The sequence below is a fragment of the Psittacula echo genome (genome assembly GCF_963264785.1).
Source record: "Psittacula echo genome assembly, chromosome: 6".
Taxonomy (NCBI): domain Eukaryota; kingdom Metazoa; phylum Chordata; class Aves; order Psittaciformes; family Psittacidae; genus Psittacula; species Psittacula echo.
In genome coordinates this window covers 23,494,500-23,515,643 of record NC_137743.1, presented here as the reverse complement: position 1 = coordinate 23,515,643, position 21,144 = coordinate 23,494,500, and the positions used below count along the sequence as shown (strand labels likewise).

The following is a 21,144-nucleotide window of genomic DNA, read 5'->3' as shown; positions in this document are numbered from 1 at the left end:
AGCATAGCTGGGTTTGAGCACGGAAAGAAACTTTATCTCATCTGTCCAGCAGAGTCTGGAGCAGCAGGATGCTGCGGGAACCAGTCACTGCTGTTTTCTAGATGACAGAAACTGAAGCCACAAACACCAGCTTTGGGTAGGTAGAAAGTTTGGGTATTGTAGAGACAGTTGCAAAGAGCTGCAGCATCCAAAGAAAACAGGCATGAGGTCACTGATGCTGAATACGTGTCTTTAAAGAAATCAAGTTCACTTCAGCATAAAATAGAGGTTTTGTCACTAAGAATTCAGTGGTCAGAAAACTTGCCTTGAAACTGTGGATTGAACATTCTTAACAACACAGAAGCCACCACCAGGAAAGGTCCCTGCTTGGTGTATCATATCCCACCTGGCAGCACCTTAATGCACATTCACCCCCACAGATAGCTTCAACTGTATCAAAACCCCACAGACAGTATCTCCAGTATCTCTCACTGGGGAGGGTACAGAAGAGCCTGTGACACAGCAAGTCCAGGCAAGGCGCATTTTCTGAGCTGCACTTAACTCTCTGCAGGAGAGGTTGAGACAAGGCAAAGCCTGGTACAGGGAAGAACCATGGGGCAGGTACTCCCACTTCCACAGCCACAACAGCTCCTGTGAGAGGCATGCCTCTGAGGGACAGCAAGCAACTTGCTGCAGCTGGAAGCCCACCAGATGGTTACCTGAGGCCAACTGTCACAGGAGAACACAAACAGTGCCTGCTGTCAGCCTAATTCTGTGTGGGCTTTGTTACTTTGTTTGCTGCTTGTCTGGGAGCCAGGCAGGTAGAAGAGATTAGTCTAGCAGCCCATCAGCACTCATCGAGAACAGGAGGGATAGGATGGCTTGAACCCTGCATGATGTTGGGGAACCCTTGAGGCTGCTGCAAAGCAGCAAGACCTTACAAAGACATTACAGCAGTGCAAGAGGATGAAACAAGGAAAATGTGACAATTCAATAAATATAAGCTTTTATTAAGATAGAAAATAGTAAAACTCATGTTAAAATACACTCCTGCTTTTGGACTGCTCAGAAAGGCCTAAGCCTCACTTTTACCTGCCAGTGCCCACCCAGGGTCCTGACCCCTAAGCAATGAGCATCACATTTCTGTGCTAAGAGCCTCATAACTCCCTCCTCCCCAGTGACAGTGAAAAACTACAGTAGCAGATGGAGCTGTGCCCTGGCAGGCAGGCAGGCAGGTAAGGACTCTCTGTGGGGTTACTAGTACAACATGGCTCATGCCCTTGTGCAATCAAGGATCCTGTTTGAAGCCAGCAGCTTTAGGGAAGCAGTGGACAAGGGGGGTGGGCAGGAGGAAAAAAAATACCAGCAGCAGATAATGGCAGCTGTTTCAAGACAGCTAGCAAGGAAAGCAGCAAATAAACCTGCTAAAAAGGCCACAGGCCGCAACTGCCTCTGGCCTACTCTTTGCCAAATACCACCGCATGTCCCACTGAACATGCTCTGGCCTTGCTCCCCTCTTCCTTCAGTGACACGCCATATGACCCTGAAGGATACTAGCAGACACTGCCAAGTTAAAACTCTGTGTAGCTTATGCAGTATTATAGGGAACACCCTCCACCTCTTCCTTCCATGGCCAGCCCAGTGCGAGTGAGTGACTGTGCAGTCTGGACCATCATGTGCTCCCCTTCTCCTCACCAGAAAGGGCCAGGGGCAAGAGCAAAGTAGAAAGCAGAGGCCACAGGACAGCGAAGTCAGATGGGAGACACTTGTGCACCATTGCCAGCACAGTAGCACTCTGGACTCCCAAGTCTTGCCTGCCTACAGCAAGCAAGCTCACTCCAGTCCCTCATACACAGCCTTCCGTAGCTCAATTGAGAACATCTCCTCCCAGGGCCTGCGGATCCACTCCACCAGGTCTGCCAGCAGCTCAGGGCACTCTGTGCGGATGTGCCAAGTGCTCTCCACCTTCAGCACCTGGGAGAGATGAAAGAGAAAGAGGACAATGAGCAAGGCCTAGCTTGAAAGGCACTCATCAGCCCTGAGCTGCTATTCCCCAGTGCAGCTGCCAGCTCCTCCCTAAGTGACATTCTCCATCTCTGCCACCAGCCATGGAAATGTCCCTGCATGACTTCTGTACACAGCAGTTTGCTGTGCTTCCCTGCCTCTGTGGTGCAAGGCCCTAGGTTAGGATGGAAGATGATAGCCCCAAGTTACTTTTGGCAGGAACAGGACTGGAGCACAATCCAGCCCCCAGCATCTTGTATGCCCCATGATCCCCCCCCCCAGTTACCTCATCGTAAAGCATCAGCTTGATGTCACAAGGACAGAGACGATAGGTTATGACATTGCTAATACTGCTGATAGGCTGCTTCTCCTTCAACTGAATGTTGCTCCTAGATGTTTCTGCCCTGTCATCTTCATCCAAGCAGGGCTGCACTTGCCACTGGTGATTCTCTTCCAGCAGAAACAGCATGCTTCGGGTGCTCAGCAGAGTCACAGGGAAAGCAGATGCCCCTAAAAGGTTATGAGAGAATAGGAGATACTTTGCTGAGAGCCTGAGTCACCACAAAACCAGCTTTGCTTTCCATTCCTCCCCTAGGGAAATCCTTTTCAGCAATCCTTTTTTCAATCAATCCTTTGTTCAACTGGGTGAACAGCCTTATCCAGCTTCCTAACTGAAGAGGGGGAGAATGGTAGCTAAATGTGGCTGGGTTTGACCAGCTTATCCAAGGAGTTGCTTGGGCTTATCCAAACTCATTGCAGGAGCATACATATGAAAGACCATTGCCCAGCAAGCCTTGTCCAGTCTATGTCCTCATGTAAGGCAGGAAAAGACACTTGAGTCTTTTGACCTCTTAAACGATACTTTATTACTCCTTAAAAGTCAGCAGTTCTAGGCAGCTAAAAGGCTGCCTTTTTTTGTCCTGAATTTGTCTGGCTGCAGGTATCTGATGGCTAGAACAGAGAGCACATACATAAAGTTTAATACCAAGTTGGGATGCATCATAAGTATGACAGGAAGCAATGTAGTTTTGTCGGGAGTATAAATATCCAGTTGATTTCAGTGGATGCAAATGAAGGCACTAGAACTGGGGAATAAGTCAGACGCACACGAATAGGGAACCACTAGGAGAACTGGCTGAGGTCACAGGGGATCACAAGCTGCTACAGCAAGATGTTGCATCTCACTCTTGGGAATTAGTAGGAATATCAGAAATGGGATATTTTATTAGTTCTGTCTACTTGGCAATGAGGCATCAGCTGGAACTGTATGTGGTTTTGGGCACCATACTCAAAAAAAGAAGAAAACTGTAGAGGAATTAAAAACACACTAAGCTCTTCCAAAGGCTCTTTGTTCAGCTTCAGGTGAGAAATAAACATACTTCCCACAGATTCCTTCTGGTTCTCATTCTCTGGTACCTCCTCAATAGCCAATGGTAAACAAGGGTGCAAGAGCAGTAACAAACTGGTCAGAATGTGATTAACAGCTAGGTTGATTTTTTCAGTCTCCCAGGCTAAGAGGACACTGGAATTGTTCACTGAATACTCAAATCCCAGGTTTAACACATCTGGCCCTCAGCAAGCCCTGGAACAGAAATGGTTTGGCTCCAGCAGGCTGCTGCTGTCCTACTTCCTTGGGTTCTGGATACCTGCTTCTGTTTTTCCAAACAGAAAAGCCTTTCAGCTCCCTACACAAGCCAGCTGTGTGTATGACTCTTCAGCTTTCCCTCAGCTGAGGGCAACGATCCAGCCCTTAGATAATCTCGAGCTTCTGAGAAGCTGTTTCGAGTTGTCACCAAACCTGGTGTGCAAGACCAGCTGCTCCCTAGAGCCAGGACTTCCTTGCAGAAAAGGGCTGGGAGACTCACCAGACATGCAGAAAGAAGCATGCTGCTACCCTAACACATCACAACACTAAAAAGAGCCCTCACCCATGCCCCTGCCCCATCCTGCTGCTGGACCAATGTCTCAGCTCTTTTCCAACAGACTGTACACTAAAAAAGAAAGCATGAAAGCAGACGGCACAAGGTGTGGGACACCTGAACACTGAGATCTCCTGTACCTTGGATCAGGTAGGCCAGCAGGTAGAAGAAACAAGTGTCATTTGCAGCTGCAGAATTTGTGGTCTTGGAGTCCAGCAGAGGCCTGGAGGAGATACAACAGTGGGCCAATCAAGGGAGCACTCTGTTTCCAGTCTAGGTTTGCTGTGAGCTAGCTACTGTTCCTTGTCCCCTTAGGGAAGAGAGGGACCCATCTCTTCCAGATGTTGTACAACTCCTTTCTCCTACTACTCTTCCTACCACCTTGCCAGCTAGGGACCAAATGCTTCTTGCAAGGCAAGAAAGAAAAGCTTCCTTCTTTTCCTCCCTCCATTACATTATGCTCAGGCTCCTCCAGGAGAGCTGAAGTTGCCCTGCTTGGCTCAGTCCATGACACCCCTTTGCCTGCTCACCCCCTGAGCAGCAGGCACCTGAGCCAGCTGCCTTAAATCTGTACTGTAGTCTTGGTGCTTCCTCCTGTGCTGCCCTGTTTTGAGTACTATGCTTCCCAGGCACTGCTGGACAAGCAAGACATTCTCTTCTGTCCAAAACCACAACCTCTCAAAGGCTGTTCTTACCATAGCCAATGATGTGGATTCATTTTCACAGTGGGGATTTCCTTCACCTTACTCCTGCACTTAGCAGGCATTTCTTGCAGGAGATCTAAAGAGGGGGAAAAGGTAGACATCTTTTATTGCAAGCCCAAGGGCAGTACACAATAGCTCAGGATGGTTCTCTAGTTTACAGAGAGGCACTGGAAGTTATGATGCCAGTGGGGTTCTCCCCCAACTTTTTTCTGAGCAGGCAAGAAGTAAACTTCCAAAACAAACAAACTACAGCTCTCCTGGCAGCTCTCCCATGAGCAAATCTTCCAAATCCTCTTCCTTCCCACTCTGTGCCCCCACTATAGCTTTGCTCTTACATGTCAGGGTCTGCAGGAACTGGTCACAGCAGCTTTGACTCCGTATCAGCAGATTGTAGGAGGCTTTTGGGTTCTCAAACTCCATTCGCAAGCTCTGGTGGCAGAGTCCCACTTCCAGATAGGAAATATCAGACAGGTAGTGAGAATCATTCTTCTTCAGCCAGTCTGCAGGTTGTCCCCTAATCACAGAGCACAGTCCTCAGCTGCAGCAGGCTATTCTATTTCCTCTCCCACATCAGACTGCAGCAGGTTTGCCAGAAGAGCCTTTGCATGTCCCCACACCTCCAGGCTAAGGCTATCACAGGCTGGCACTCCCCAACACTCACAGCCTTGCTGCAAGGTCTCACTTGCCACCATTTGCCTCACCTGATGGCCCCAGTGACTTCCAGCACATAAATCTTGATATCAGAGGCAACCAGGATTGAGAGGAACTCTTCTTGTCGGCCAAACTTCACCATGACCACCTAGAGTACAGAGAGGGTGGCTCACAGCACTGGCCTGCCCCTTGCCAGCCCACCCTTGGAAAGGACTGACTCAAACACACTTCATCTCCCTTCACACCCCACAGTCTCTGGGATGCCACCCCAATGCAGAACTTGCAGGGTGGCACAAAGGACAGCCAAGGAGCTGTAAGAGTGGTGCTCCGGGAGCTCACCTTCAGGAAGCACTGGAACTCCTCGGAGTTCTCCTCAAAAACCTCCATATCTAAGTACAGCTTCAGGCGATGATCCACTGAACGGAAGTCCCTCATGTTCAGGATGCCATTTACAGCTGAGGAGGGCAAAGGGTAGGACTGACACTCTGCCCACTGACCAGGTGCTGCCCCAGCATGCAGACCGGCACCAGGGCAGCAGCATCACCCCCTCTGCACACCTATTTCCATTAAGTCTCTCCTTCATAAAAAGGCCCACAGCCATGGCTTTCCAGGCACCAGATCTAAATGTGGGGACATGAGGAGACCCTATCATTCCAAAACTTGCTTTTACAGATATACAAAGCTTTGTTCTAACCCCTGTTCAACCTTTGCTCAACTGTTCAGTCGCAGGAGGACATTGCACTGCTGTCGCATTTGGCAGGCGGGCAATTCTTAATCACAAAGCCAAAAAAACATTTCTAACTTCAGCTGGTGTCAGCTCAGGTCAGCTTTTTAAACTCTGACTTTGACTGGGGTAAAGATGAAGGAGACTAAGGAAGAGAGCAATAAAACTGATTAAGAACACAATTAGGTTTGTCATGCAATTGTATGATCAAATAATTTACACAATAGCCACAATCCTGCCTGAGAACACGTACTTCCCAGCGGAGCTTGTTCCCCACCAACTACACTCATCAACTTCTCAGCAGGAACCTTTACATGGGCTCAGTTTTTAATTGGAGTCTTGTGATTTGTCCTGAAACAAGAGACTGCTTTATTTCTCACACTTCAAGTGTATGAAACAAAATGGCAGGCCTAAACACTGATCCTATACCAACTCCTCTTCAGAAGCACAGCAGTCTTGAAAGGCTGCGGGAGATCTCTACAGATCAAGAAGCTGATGGTTTTGCAAATCAGGACTAGACTGCAGTTGCTCTAGAGTCACTTGGTGAGCTTGACCAGATAACCTCCATAGCTCCTTTCCAATTTAAGTTATTCTATAAAGAACAAGTTGATGCCCAAGCAAAGGCATTCTGATACATCAGAAATCCAAGGTCCTTCATAAAACGCATTTGCGGACCTCCTACTAACTGCTATCTTGCACAATAGTCCTCACACAGCCAGCACACAATCTCTGCTATGGAAAGGCTTTACCATCTGAAGCTCACAAAGACCACTGAGGAAAGCACAAGTAACCACAGATCCACTAACCATCTCCTCCTATAAAAACACCAGCCTCACAATGTACTTAGGCCAGAGAATAAATGCAGAGGAATTCCGCATATTATTCTCCAAAGGTAATGCTCCAGTTGGCAGCTCACTGGTGCCACAGGAAGCCAGTGTATTTGTAAGTGAGCAGTGCAGCTCCTGGAACAAGACCCTATTACTCAGAATCTGAGCAATACTAGGGATTTGGAGCTGACTCAGGTTTCCCTGCCTTCAGGCATGAAGAACAAACAGAGATGGGAATAAAAAACTCTGCTCACAAGACCCATGGTCAGTGTTGCTCATGCTTGATGACACCCCCCCCCCCACCCCTTTCCCATTAAACTGGAGGCAGTGCACCCTGCAAGCACCAGTGATAAAGCCCAACACCAAACCGTGCACACCCCTAAACCCAGCACAGCTACATACTCACAGGGACTAAGATTCCATGTTTCCTCAGACTCAGAGTTCAAAGAGAGCTGGGAAGGAGTAGGCCCACGAGAAACACCGTAACGATAGCTCCCCATCAAGCTGCCCCCATTGGTGTCTGTGTGACTGAAGGACAAGTACTGGCTCTTCATGGCAAGCTCCTTCTTCCCGCAGCCACCATCTGAACTGCGGGAGCTGGAATGGACAGTGCTGTCGTGCTCGCTGCTCAGCTCCGGCGTCCTGGTGCTGTTGTTGGTGTCAATCTCTGAGCTGTCCTCCCCGCTGAGGAACTTCCCACTCTCACTGGCCAGGGCAGGTGCTTCCTCTGGGCTGTCCTGCTGGCTGCCTCCCTCCAGGACAGAGTCTGACAGGTCCTCACTCATGCTATTGGGGCCAGGTGGCAAAGGTGTGCTGGAGCATACCTCTGAAGGCAGGATGACCACGTGGTCACTGGAACAACTGGGACAGACTATGGATGCACTCGCTGCTGCAGCATCTGTGGGAGGTTGTCAGGGACAAACTAAAACCAGAACAACTCTCCCAACAAGATTTTACTTTTTAATATATATATATTTTTTAATCTGCCAACCAGAAGCTATCCCTTTCAAAGCAGACAATAGTTACAGTCAGGCTTGAGCAGCTGGTTGAGCAGCTCTATTCAGAATCATATCCTACGCACATTCCCTCACAAATCAATGAGAAATTCTGGCTCAGTACCAACATCCACTCGAAACAATTTTGGTCAGTTTTAGGGTAACCAGTGTGTGCTGTACTTGCAATCAAAACTACATCAGGGCTTTGGCTCATGACTTTCCTCCACTTCACGTGCACAAGTGCTCACATAGCCCTTGAAGCCCAAGCTCATGACCAGCCTTCCTCAGCCACCTTACAGCAGCTTAGTTTGTCCTTCAGCCAGCCAAACCACAAGCTTGTCATGTCCCTTCTCCAGATGTTCTCATTTTCCTGACCCCAATTCCTGATGCTCCCTTTAACCACATCACAGCAGACTCCCAGCTGGATTTTGGGACTCCCACTACCCTGGTGCAGTGGGAGAAAGTGTTCCAGGGTGGAGGAAAGTGCTGCAGCAAAGATAACACTTCTGCTCTAACTGCAGTACTTTAATCCCAGGATACTTTGTCAAACGAGCAGCATCTTCTGAGCTAAGATGGGGCACTCTCCACTCCAAATATAAACTGAACTTTGAAAAATTCAGCAATCAGGTGATGTCTACTCAGCACTAACCACGTCTCAGCTAAAATAACCACATCTAGTTTCAGACACCCAGAGAAAAATGGGAAAGAGTACAAAGGAGACCAGCAATAAAAACTGGATTGTATGAGATATGACTGACAAGCAAATTCTCTAGGGAGTTGAACTTATTTAGTCTGGAGGACAGAAGACAGGACTAGCTGTGGGGGGAGAACAATGGCCCCCAAGTACAAAAAAAAGAAAAAAAAAAAACAACAAAAAACCAAACCAACCCCTCCCCCCAAAAAAACAACAACAACAACAACAAAAAAAAAGAGGAGTAAATCATTCCCTATAAAGAAAGCAAGAGTGGGCTTAAGATTACAGCCAGGGAGACTTAGGTTAGGGTTTCAGTTGGTTTTCTGATGTCCAACAGCTAAAGTTTTACTTGAAATACTGGAGCTGATTTGCCTAGAAGGCTCTGTTAGCAAAAGCCCTTTAGAACAAGTTAGTCTCTTTGGCAGAACTGGTCACAGTTTCAACGGGACTAGAGACAACACGATGTTTAAAGCCTCTCCCAGACTTCAGGTTTCTGTGGACCACCTTGCATTTTCTAGTACCCCGATGTTCTCCTAGACCACAGGACACGCACAACAGATGTGCTGTTTGCTTAACCTTAAAACAGCGGCTTATTCCTGCAAGTGAACAAGGGAGGCTCTTCCCTGTTCAAGTGGGCCAAGTGAGAGTACATCTACAACATGTTCTAATTCCAGTACAGCCAAGTTATCACCCTGTCCTATACATTCTGTGCTCTACACCACAGCTGCCATCCTCACAGTCTGCCTGGACATCAACAAGCATTCTTTTTCTGGGCACTACATCCTACCTTGATGTGAGGCAACTAGGGTCTCCAGGATTTTGGCATCTTCAACATCTGAAGGATAGGAACCTTGATGCCAGGAAGCCAGGGACTGCAAAAATTCCTGCTTGCATTTTAGGCACTGGAGCTTCGTGGATCCCTTCTCCTGGTCCTGATTTCGCTGGTTCTCCTCAACAGCTGGGGACAACACTTCAAGGACACACTAAAAGTAAAAGCACAGAGAAGAGTGCTAGCAGGCAGCTATAACCATCCTAATAAAAGCAAGCCTTTGACATCAGCAAGTCTTCTCACATGCCTCATTACAGCATTTCAGAGTGCAAAGGGCACAGGGCAAATTCCCAGCTAACAGAGTACAACAGCCAGTCTGTGCAAGACTTGCCAAGGGTACAGAGCTTCACTGCAGAAGACCAAGATAAACTGTTTTTGCTGGTCTGTGCCTTCTGTCTACATAGTGATGGGCTCTCCCTGGAACTCTGGTCTCAAAGGTCCCATCTATTTGTGCTTTCTCTCTAACAACTTGTTTAAATGTACTTAAACAACAGTACCGTGAGAAAAAAAGTTGGGTTTGAGACCAGAGTCCCTAAAGCAGCTGTGCAGACCACAGCTGCCATAACTCTCACTGTCCAGAGGGCTCAGTACAGGCTATTGTATCACTCAGCACTCAGGAAACATGCCCATGCACAGCAAGCAACGATCACTAACTTGACTACTAATTTTTCTCCCCAAGAGCATCATTTATGCTTCAGGAGCTCCACAGCTCATGGCCATACTCACAGGGCCTTCTGCAGGTCATACATGCAGCAGAAGAAATCCTGAGCTAACAAGCCAGACATGGGCTGTCACAGGGCAGTGGATGCACACATATTCTCAGAACAGGGGCCCTGTGCTGGCTGGAAGAATTCAGTGTCTTCTAGTAACACTGCTGCCCTCCCCAGGCTTCCCCCTCTACCTTCCCTACCTGCAGGCATTGCTCTGGGCAGTCCTCAAGCACCACATACTTGCGCTTCTGCCGGTCCTTGCGAATGTAGCTGAAATGCAATGTGAGGATAGGGAAAACTCGCTCCAGGTCCTGCAGGAGACAGCAAACACCATCTCTAGAAAGAGGCTGTAGTTCCAGTATACAGACATCTGTTTACAACTGGCTGAAACACAGCCATACATGCACTTAATTTAGGAAGCCCTGAGTAGCTCACCATAGCTTATAGCATTTGGGAGCTCAGTAAAATGGGCACAAACAAACCGACAAATAAATAAATAAGTAATAAAGTTTACTAGTGCTGAGAATAAAGCATTTCAAACAAAGCCCCCTTTCACAGAGGTATTTCAGAAGATCATCAAGCCACAAACATTCAAGACATACAAGGGCAGGAAGAAAAAAATGAACTGGAAGCTTTTGAGGAAAACAGTATTAAAGAGGCATGTGAACATGTCCATGCACACATTGAATGTTACAATCCTACCACAAGGAAGAAGAGATTTCCAAACTCATTTCATAGGAACCACAAAAGCTAAACAGATGCTAAAGAATGCACTTAGAGCAAATGGAAAACTGTCCAGTGAGCTACCAGTAGCTTTCTAAACATCACGCTAGGCTCAGTGCTGTACTGTCTAAGAAAAAGTGCAATCCACAGTCCTCCAAGACTAGGGTGATATCCCAATGATGAATAAACGCAAAGGAGGTCTACATTTCATTTAGACTCCTCTTGATAAGTTTCTCAATCCTGTGTGCACACTGGAACAAGTCCAGACATTGTCTTTTTTAATCCACTTTTGGAACAGAATTGATGCTGGCTTATGCTGCATTATCACAGGTACTTTAAGCAATACAGATGCATTGGGTAGAAGAGATGCTCAATCAATCAGGCTTTGCACAAGCCAGGAAAAGACCTGCAGGGTACTCTGACGGAAGCCTAAATCCATAATGCTGGCCCACACAGGGAGTAAAATGCCAAAGGCTCACACAGAGACAGAACTCACCATCCTCTTCCAGCTTATCTCGGAGGTCTCCACCTTCTGCAGGCATTTCAGCTCCAGCTTGTGGAGGACCCTGGCAGCCTTCAGTTCCACCTCAATCACATGCTTAGCTGTGACTCGCAGGAAGATCCACTCTGGCTCTGGGTCCCCTTCACCTTCTATTTGGCTCACCAGCACTGGCTGGCAAAGGTCCACTGTCAAACAAGACACAGTACAGGTTAGTATACACAGAAGGCTTCAGGACTGCTTGGCCCAAGTCCTTAGAGTTCCCACTGTGCATCATGATAAAGCTTCAGGGATGTCACATTTAATCCATCTATTCTGTCATCACCCAAGCCCTCAAACATAGCAGTGAAAGGACCTGTTTACCTTCTGGCTTATCCTCTTCTTCCTCCCCAAGCATTAGCTCATCTGCCTCCTCTTCTCTCTGTTCTCCTTCCACAGGCTCATCTAGCTGTTCTTCAGGCTCTTCCTCCTTCTCAGTACCACCCGAAGGGGGAGAAGATTCTTTCTGGGATACTTGGAATTTTCCTTGCTCTGGATCAGAGCTCTCATTCTGCAAGTCCATTGCAGGAGGTCTGCCTGTGATCTCATCTGCAGAACGAATACGGCAGATGACAGGTACTTGGTCATGCTCCTCCAAGTGTCTCTTGTACTGCAGCCAGTCAACACCAAAGCGATCTCTGAAGCTGTCCAAACGCTTCATCTCCTTCTGATGCTGTAGAACCAGGCCTGCAGAGAAAAAACTTGGGAAGCATGAAAACAGCCACCGCACCAGAGCACTCCTCTATGGGCAGCTCAATTGCTGTGTTACTGAGGAAGAAGCCAAGCCTCACCAGCAGAGAGAGATAAAGCCTGGGGCTCATGTTCTGTGTCACTGGGCTCCGAAATGCTTGCTCTGCGCACTTTGACTTTTCCCTGGAACAAATGGGATAAGAATAGTTGGAGGCTCCAGAACCACCAAAATGGCATCTGATGAGGGGCTCTGCCAAGGGTTCATAGCTGTTACAGTGCAGAAGTACACCATGAAACATTTATCACAGTATAACAAGATTGACATTAAGCCCAGCCCCTTCCTAACACACAGCACTACTACTGAGTCAGAACAAGACCATAGCTCACTGCACTGGGCTTCCACATCAAGGCAGCCCCTTCACCCAACATGCCAACTGCATGGTTAAGAAGCTGTCTCAGACCCAGACCTTGCTTTTCTTCCGAGGGAGCCTCACAGCCACATTCTCTGCTGGGGACTGACTGTCACTGAAGTCTGCAGCACAGGAACTGTCCAGAGCACTGCGGTCCAGTGTGGTCTTCTCTGAGGTAGAAGTGTGGATGGACTGTGACACACTTAGCACAAGTCTTGGAAGGTGCTAAAGCCAAAAGAAGAGAATGCTGCCTGCTGAGTGCAAAGGGAAGACACGGTAACCAAGCCACAACTGACAGCATTCCTGCCCCTCACCCCAAGCTTTCCCCATTAACTGTATTGTTTATCATGACCACTCTAATTTAACTCAATCTCAGCGTTTCTTAAAAACAGCAGATGGAAAACTAATAACTGTTTGTTTTGCTGACATGTAATTCAAGTGTCAAGTACCAGATAGTACCTAAAGAGGAAACAGGCAACGCTCCAAGTTCTGCAAGGCTACATAGGAAAAATAAGTTCCCATGGCCAGTCCCAACAATTACAAGCAATCAGCATGGACTGAGCCAAAACGGACTACGTCAAAGACTCAAGGCAGCCCATACAGATTTAATGGGACACATGACAGTGCAAAAATCTGTCAGAGTTCCCACTCCCAAAGCCAGTAAGATCAGTTTACAACAACTGTACTTACCATTAGGTCTGAGGAAGAGAGTGGCTCCCCATCCAAGAGGAACTGTAATTAGAGACGCACTTGCTTTCAGATTCCTTTTGGCTGGCACATACTTACAACAACATCTGCTGACTCATATTCCCCTTCAGGCCACCCTAGGGTTGAGATCCCTGGCACAAAACTGCAAAGACTACCAGAAACAATCCTGTTCCCTCCTATCAATCACTTCTTTAGTTGTAGCTACTTGATCTAATAGCATATGAGGTCAGAAGGGACCATTGTGTTTCATGTTTACAGACTTTATGACTCACAGAAACATATCCAAGTTTGCAAAAGCGATACAATATATTATTGTGCAACAACTCACAAATTGTTTTGAGTGGTACTCACTTTCATCTCAAAGCTTGTTCCCTACTTCTAGCCTGAGACTACCTAGCTTTGAAGTAACTTAAAGGCTTGTGAAATCTTGTTCCAAGATGCAAGCTGAAGACAATGAATCTAGCCATTTGACACTAATACGAAGGAAGATCAGCTCTGGAACACTTCTGACCTTTAGCAAGCAAGTTTACTTTGTTAAGCTGCCAGAACACTGTCTTTGCTGGCTTCTTTACTTAAAATAAGATTACCAAGAATTGACCTAAGCACCAGAGTGCAAGGTAAACAGTGATGACACCTAGCTGAGAGCAGAGTGATGGGGAGAAAGAAAGAGACGGCCACAGCTGCCAAAGGAGTATATAATTAGGTAAAGTGGGTCAGGACAGTGAATCCCTTCTTTGCAAAGTCCAGCTATATAGTCACTATCTGACAGGAATAGCGTACAGTTCTGGGACCATCAGCAAGCAAAACTGATGAAGTAAAAACATGCATTAAGATCTGAGGTCTTGCAAACTTGAGATCAGCGTTCAACTTTGTCTGCCCTGGCCAGCATACCACATAAAAAATTCTAGGATAAACAACCTGGAAAAAAAAAAAAAACAACCAAAACAATCCCACTCCAAACAAAAAAAACCACAAAACAATCACTACTGTTACACCACTGGAATAAATTTGCATGTTTATGAAATTCTTTCCCTTTATTTTCCCTCAAGTGTCAGAATACCCTACACGTTCAACAGCAGGGACAGAAGGCACATGGCTAATACTCACACTGGAGGAGGCTGCCCGAGGGGACAGATGTACAAGGGTTGCAGATCGGTGGTTCTGATGGAACCATAATGGGTTTCCCTCTAAATGCAGCTGGATAGAGGGAAAAAGAGATATTGTCATGAGAAACAATATTCTATACCCCGACCTAATCTGCCTACAGGCTCCAGGCTTTCTCTGCCTCAGTAAATATTCTTGCAGCGGAACAGTGATCAAGCCAGGGGAGGACTAAGCTTTCACAATGCTTCCTGAAATTTGTTTAACAAACACAGAAGGAAATTAAAGTACTTCCTACTCACGCCCCTAAATCATTAGGAGCTTTTTCAGTACTGACTGAGAAGTGTTGAGAGAACAGTCCTCTGCAGGCTGTCTTCCCTCACAAGCACTATACTGACAGCAGTTACCCTGCTTCAGAGTTCTCCAAACACAAAAATCCACAGAGGATTAAGGGAGGATCTTTACTGAACTTGACAGTGTAAAACTGTAAAGGGGGAGCAAGAAGGTAGGCATCAATATATGGAAAAAGTTTAGCTTGAGCAGGGGTCACCCAAAATGCAGACTGAAGTGGGTCTCTCAAGGCTCCCCCATAAGCTTCCCACATTAAAATTAAATGCTCAAGAGTTGAACTGATCTTTCAAAACTCTCTTCTTATCACAGAGTCTCCACCTTGCACTCCCTGACCATGACATCTCTAACCTACCAACCCACCAGGCTTTGTGCTTACTTTTTTTACATAGTGCAGGGTGGACAATGGTGCCAGCTGGGCATGTTCCAGCAGCAGGTTATAGGCCACATCCAGGTGCTGCAGATTCACTAGCTGTTCAACCCCTGCAAACAAAGCAGGAAGCCATAAGCATGCTAGAAGATATAACTTAAGAACCTCCCACCTACCCCTTTTCCCCAAAATTGAACTCTAGTAAAAATAGCTGTGCCCAAGTTCTCAAGTTTGGTTCCTCCTGAAGAAAGAGAGAAAGGTCTCAAATTCAGAAATGCTTCTCCTTTGTGGGCTCACCGTTAATGCTGTCAAGCTCATTGTTGCGTAGGATCAGAGTCACCAGCTTGGATCTGCTGAAGATGCCAAGGTTTGGCACCTTGGACAGGAAGTTATAAGCCAGATTGAGGTACTCTAGTTCTGTAAGGGTCTGTTCAGAGAGAAGAACAGCACTGGATCAACTGGGACCTTGGTTCAAAGCTTGATCCTGAACTCAAGACGGGGCACTAACCCCTACCATTTTTTCCATCCCACCAAAGTCACCCAACAAGTGACTATTTCTGCAGCAAGATTCTGATATTCACATTTGGAATGGTTTGTCTAGGTGTGCTCACCAGGTTCCAGCTGCTTTACAAAATTTGCTAGGAGCAGCTTTCTCCCTCTTCATTAACGTCAATGGAGTACAGGAAGGGACTAAACCCTCTGCCTCACCGAAAGGATTAAACTACCAAAAGAAGCCCTTTCTTACCTATGCGAGGATGATGGTGAATGATACATTGTGAGCCCCTCCAACTCCATGAAAAGCTGTTTCAGAGCTTCTCTTAAAAGAAGCAGATCTAGCCCAGCAGAGCAGGGATTTCACTGCCATTCCCAGAGACACAGATGCTACCATGATGGACTACCACCTTTCTAAAATAACTGACAGATTTCTGCGAGGAAGAAGGAAATGCTACTGGCAGTCTGAACAAACCGAACAGCAGTCTCTATAGCCCCATGCCAGCTACATGATTCCCACCTGCTGCACAGATTACACTGAAGTCTTGGCCACAGTGGAGTGCACACTGCATGGGTGACCGTATGTACAGTGTATGCTGTATGTATTGTATTTATCACTTGGGCATGCTGGAGTGCCAAGTGATACATACAACTAAGTCTTCTGTCTTAGAGCAGATGAGGAACACTGCCTTCTCTGCCTCAATAGCACAGAGGCTGAACACACAGGACTACAGTTTCAAGGCTGCAAGCACTAGCTCTAAATCACATGCCTGCTGGTCCACATCTTTAATTTCTTTTGTTATACTTCACTTAGCAGAAACATGGTCAATGAGTACAGCACTTTAGCAGTGTCCTCTCCATTCAGGGAAACTCTGGTGTTCAGCCCAAGATACTCACCGTTAAATAGTGCTCACAATCCTTGATCTTGTTGTGACTCAAATCCAAGACTCTCAGAGCATTCAGCAATTGCTGAAGGATGGAAAGATACTAGATCAGATCCTACAGACGTCTCCATTGAAGCATGGAAACCCTGTCCTGATGGGAGTGGCCAGCAAAATTAACACTTCCCACTCCCTCCCACCCAGACCTAGCAGTATCAGTAAACAAGTGCCCAGTTCTTGGCTGTGATTATCTCCTCTCTTCCCCTCAGTCACACAGGAAGGATGCCCCACTCACCAGTGAGTCATCCAAGGCAGTGATCGAGTTATAGCTGAAGTTCACAGTCTGCAATTCCAACCATGGGAGAGCACAGCTCAGATCACCACCACATGCTGAAATTATTTCCTAGGAAGAAGTGAAGAGCCATTCCTTGATGAGTACTAGCTGTTACAGTAACAGCAGATGAACACAGGAAAACAGCTAGCCTGGAACAAGGCTGACATATTGTTCTTTACACACCCTGCCTTGAGTGTCAATTACTTTAATGTCACTAGTTCAAGTATTTGGAGGTGGTGGGAATTCCACAGCTAGATATTTAGAAAGAAGGGGAGATGCTTTTGCTTCCTACATTCAAGTAGCAACAGTTAACCTAACACGTTACAATTCATAGGCTCTGAACACTTACCCACAAAAAATCATGCTAGCAAAACCTTTTCCAGACTTGCATAAAAGCAGAAGATACACACACCCTGACCAAATAACTTGTGCTCTGTCAGACAAAAGCTCTCAAAGCACTCCCTACCAGCAGCTCCTGTTTCCCAGCAGGCAGCTGCTTCTGTGCCACAGACAGAAGCCCAAGTTCCCCAGCTAGTACAGCCCACGCTACTCAGTTCTCCATGCCTGGAGCTTGCCTCCATGTCTCAGAAACCTGCTGAACACCAGTGCATGCAAGACACTGGGGCACAGCATTCTCTCTGACAATCAGCTCTAATTTAATGCTGCTTTGGTACAATGAAACAAACCTTGATCAGCTGCTGGCCTCTGAATGTGGAAACAGCCAGACACACAGAATGGTCAGACCTAGCTGATAAAAAAATTGGCCAGAGCCAGGAATTCTTAAGCACATAAAAAGGAGACTACAGCGCACACATGTATCCAGCCAGGGAATATTTCAACATTGTTTGAATCAGGAGTAGAACCCCACAACAGGGAAGAGAGAAAAAGCCATGTACAACATGGATTGATAAGATAGTTAACACTGTTTCTTACATCTCCCCTGTGGGAAGGGGATCCCTGTAGGATCAAGAGAGCCTTTCTCCTGCAATTTTCCTCACAATTTGCGTAGATATACTCACCTCCAGCGTACTGATACATTTGCAACAGGTTAGAGATTCCAGCTGAGAATAGACAAATCGCAGTCCTCGGAGACAGTGTGGAGGGACAGACCTCAACTGCAGCAGTCATGAGAAAGTAAGGAGAACATACATCAAAATATTACAGTGTAAGAGCAGCAGTCCACCTCTGCAACGGATCTCCCATTTCCCTGCTGGAGCCCTCCCTCCCTAGCACTCCAGCCTTTGCTCATACCCAAGCTTCACCCTGAGCAAGTGTTGCCAGAGTTTAGACTTAGCCTTCTAGGGAGGCCAGAAAAGCCAACCCAGTTTATAGAAGTAGAGACATTCTGCAACCACAAAACTAAGTCAGTAAGACTCAAAGCCAGTTCTACCTCTAGTACTTACTTCCAGATGCCGGAGGGACTTAAAAGGGAAGATCTTCACAGCAGATTGCAAAATACAGTTTGGAACATGAACAAGCTAGAGAAATCAGAAAATAAGTCTCACCTCAAGCTCAATTTGTGCTGCAGTACCCCCCTCCTGATGCACTGACTGCAGCACCTTAAACAGGTGCACCCCCCTCCAGCTCAGGTGTTCACTAACAAGCTCACTCCCAGTGCTGATATCAGCACTGTCTTGTGGCCCCATAGTGCAAAAGAGGTCAATGAGAAAAGCATGTTAGCTAGCACAAGACCACCATAGAACTTCTACCATAGATTCTTCTACCCTACCCATGTGGTTTCACCACTTTCAGAACCAAAGGGATTCCTCACCAGCCACTGCTAATAAATCTAATAAGTAAAGACAACTCTAACTGCTGGAGCTATGTTTATTGAGCAACTGAGCTAAACTAGAACACTGGTGGGAGATGTGCACGTGCATTTCACTAGAACAGGCCAAATAAGGCAAATCACAAGCAGATACAATGGAAAACAGAGCTGGTCTCCAAGACACTGTTAGCATTAGACTAAGGTACCTGCAAACTTCCTCTTTGCATAATGTAGTGGAGAATTGCACCACAGGGTAGTTAGGCTGTGTTTATGTTCAAAGCAGCTTATTAAATTCAGCTTCTTATGCTTCCTATAGAGAGTGCATAAGCTATATTTAAAACAAAGCAAGTAATGTAGTAGTTAACACTTTCACTGCAAACAGCAGAGTACAAATGGAGAGACCATCTCTTCCAGCTACATCCACGTTCACGCAGAAGTGACTCATCAGATGCAGAACAGACATCCCAAGGCCTCATCACTGCAGCCACTTCCACAGTTACAGCTCTGGTGACAATGAATCACTGCCCACTGCCTGCCAGCCCATATGCAGCATGTTGAACAGAACCGTTTGTAGGGGAAGCTCCCACTGGGAAGCTCTAATGATCAGTTTAGTGAAGTTTCTTTCAGATGCCATCCTTGCTCTGTATCCTGTCTCAGCCATTTGTCACTCCATTGTCTTAAGAATCTGATCAGGCTGATATAATTACCACCTTCCCCAAGCAAATCAGTTACCACACCACAATGGGCAACTTCCCCTTCTTTACAAGTCTGTTACAGAAAGAGCCTATTTTTTTGTTAACAGCAGCACTCGCCACAACATCTTCCTGCCTGCAGCAGCCTTCTCACCTCCTCCTGCCAGGAGACCCGTGTTTCTCCACAGGCTCTGAGGCCTCCTCCAATCTCTATCCCCAGCACATTGCTACAAAATGTTCTCAGCAACATTCAGGTAATCTTTCCAATCTGTCTCATAAGGAAAGCACCTTTAAAAACATCACATGTTGTAGCACTCAGCTACAACATCTCCTGAGCACTGCTGTGGAACCTAAGAACAGCTGCTAATTTCCTTTCCCTTTTTAGGCCTATTTCACCTCTGCTACCCTCCTAGCAGTGCCCCAGTGCCAAGTACAGCCTCATAACAAACACCACCTTTCAAAAAGCCCTCTGAGGAATCCCTAGCACTGTACCTTTACCTTTATTACAGACTTCTTAAAATTAACAAGGACATTTTACTAGCAATGTCCCATGCTGCGAAACAGATCAACCAGAACTACTGCCCAGGCAGGAGCATGTAAAACTCTAAAATAAGCAGCAAAAGTTATGGGTGTATACAACACCCAACTGCTCTGCTAGAATAACCTGGCTCTGCTGCCTCACGCAGATCAATCATCACTCAGGGCGCACTCAGCTGCCAGATACTGCCTGAATTGCTCAAGCATTTCAGGAAACAATCATTTTCCCAACAATGTCAACACATTACCAAGGTCAGAACATAATTAACTCCTGCTGCCCGTTTTCAACTCTGAAAAGCTTTCCGTTGAGTTGCATGGCTGATCTTAGGTGAAGCAGCTACACACTGAACTACAACTCCATGCAACAGCCCTGCGAGAGCTACCCGACCCACATAAGGTAGGGTCAATGGGAACCAAAGGAGGCCACTCTGAAGCAGACAAGTTGTGCCAGTCACCTCTGCTGCTAGGCCCTGCAACACCCCAGCCCCTCACGTCTCCAGCCACGATAGGTACGGACCTTCAGGGAGTGAGTCTTCTGCAGGACGTCAAAGAGGAACTGGGCCTGGAGGATGGCGGTGGTCTCGGCCGGGTGCGAGGGCAGGGCCACGAAGCCCCGGTTCTGGTTGCGGGAACCCAGGTGCTGCTCGAAGACCTGCGTGAGGTGCTGCAGGGTGGGGGTGAGGAGCGTCAGCGTGCTGGAGCCGTCCAGGACGAGGTCCCCTGCAGGGAAGGGGAAGGACGAGCCGGGCCGTGAATGTTGCTACCCTGGCATCGGGGCCTTCACGCCGGCCAGGCCCGACCCGCGGCTGCCGTCACTCACCCGCTTCCTGCAGCAGTCGCGCCAGGCCGCACACCAGCGTCTGCATCTCCGCCATCTGCAGCGGGGGAGAGGCCGAGGCAGCGGAGCCGAGGTGACCTCGGGCCGGCACAACCCGGACCGGATCAACTCAGCCCGCACCGCCGCCGGCCTCTCGCACTTCCGCGTTACCACCGAGAAGCGCTCTTCCGCCACACTAGCGAGCTGGCCTCTGCAGCTAGAGCGCCGCCACTTACATCCGGTTGCCATGGAGCCCGCCCCAGCGTCTCCCTCCCGCCCGGCGGGGCCCGCGCCCCTAGGCCCCCGCCCCGCCGCCGCAGCCGCCCCGTGCTGCAGGGGAGGCGCATCGCCCCGCCGCCCCGCAGCCGCTCCGGTAAGCGGGAGCGGCCCGGGACGGGCGGCACGAAGCGGAGCGGCGGACTCTCGCCGCGCCCTGTGCAAGGCCGGCAGGAGCCTGGGGCCGCAGCGCCGCCCGCCGCCGGCGCGGAACGGCACGTGTCGGGTGGAGCGCGGTGGCGGAGCCGAGGCGCGGCGCGGCGGCGGGAGGCTCTTCTTCTCCGGCGGTGCGAGGTACGGGCCGGGCGGGGGCTAGCATGGGCGTTTGCCTCTCCGCCGCCTCGGCTGCAGCAGCCCACGGGCCCCGAGGACACGCATGGGGAGCGCCGCTGCCCCGCTGAGCCCGGGCAGCCTGCGGGTGCG

The 21,144-nt window shown here is 48.1% G+C and overlaps 1 protein-coding gene across 2 annotated transcripts; it reads right to left on the bottom strand.

Moving 5' to 3' along the window:
* Positions 1–865: 865 nt before the first annotated feature.
* On the bottom strand, positions 866–20,605 carry STK11IP (serine/threonine kinase 11 interacting protein). Of its 2 annotated transcripts, XM_080620548.1 has the most exons (24): positions 20,449–20,605; positions 20,146–20,348; positions 18,035–18,109; positions 17,651–17,746; positions 16,593–16,700; positions 16,314–16,385; positions 15,222–15,351; positions 14,934–15,037; positions 14,213–14,302; positions 13,088–13,129; positions 12,455–12,622; positions 12,089–12,170; positions 11,622–11,984; positions 11,256–11,446; positions 10,237–10,347; positions 9,285–9,480; positions 7,215–7,706; positions 5,597–5,712; positions 5,308–5,405; positions 4,942–5,120; positions 4,598–4,682; positions 4,043–4,125; positions 2,270–2,493; positions 866–1,953 (listed from the first exon to the last, which is right to left on the bottom strand). In XM_080620548.1, the coding sequence occupies exons 1-24, from the start codon at positions 20,501–20,503 to the stop codon at positions 1,813–1,815; spliced, it is 3,504 nt and encodes a 1,167-aa protein (XP_080476674.1). In that variant the 5' UTR covers positions 20,504–20,605; the 3' UTR covers positions 866–1,812. The 2 variants fall into 2 exon arrangements, with proteins under 2 accessions (XP_080476674.1, XP_080476675.1); XM_080620549.1 differs by lacking the exon at positions 18,035–18,109.
* Between the last annotated feature and the right edge of the window lie 539 nt (positions 20,606–21,144).

What these genes read in the sequence shown, in the direction of transcription:
- STK11IP (XM_080620548.1), bottom strand. Translation starts at nt 20,503, where the DNA reads ATGGCGGAGATGCAGACGCTGGTGTGCGGCCTGGCGCGACTGCTGCAG. An exon ending in TGAGCTTGACAGCATTAACG is followed by an intron (nt 15,038 to 15,221) that starts GTGAGCCCACAA and finishes CTTTGTTTGCAG; the next exon opens with GGGTTGAACAGCTAGTGAAT. An exon ending in AATCCACATCATTGGCTATG is followed by an intron (nt 4,126 to 4,597) that starts GTAAGAACAGCC and finishes TATCTCCTCCAG; the next exon opens with GCCTCTGCTGGACTCCAAGA.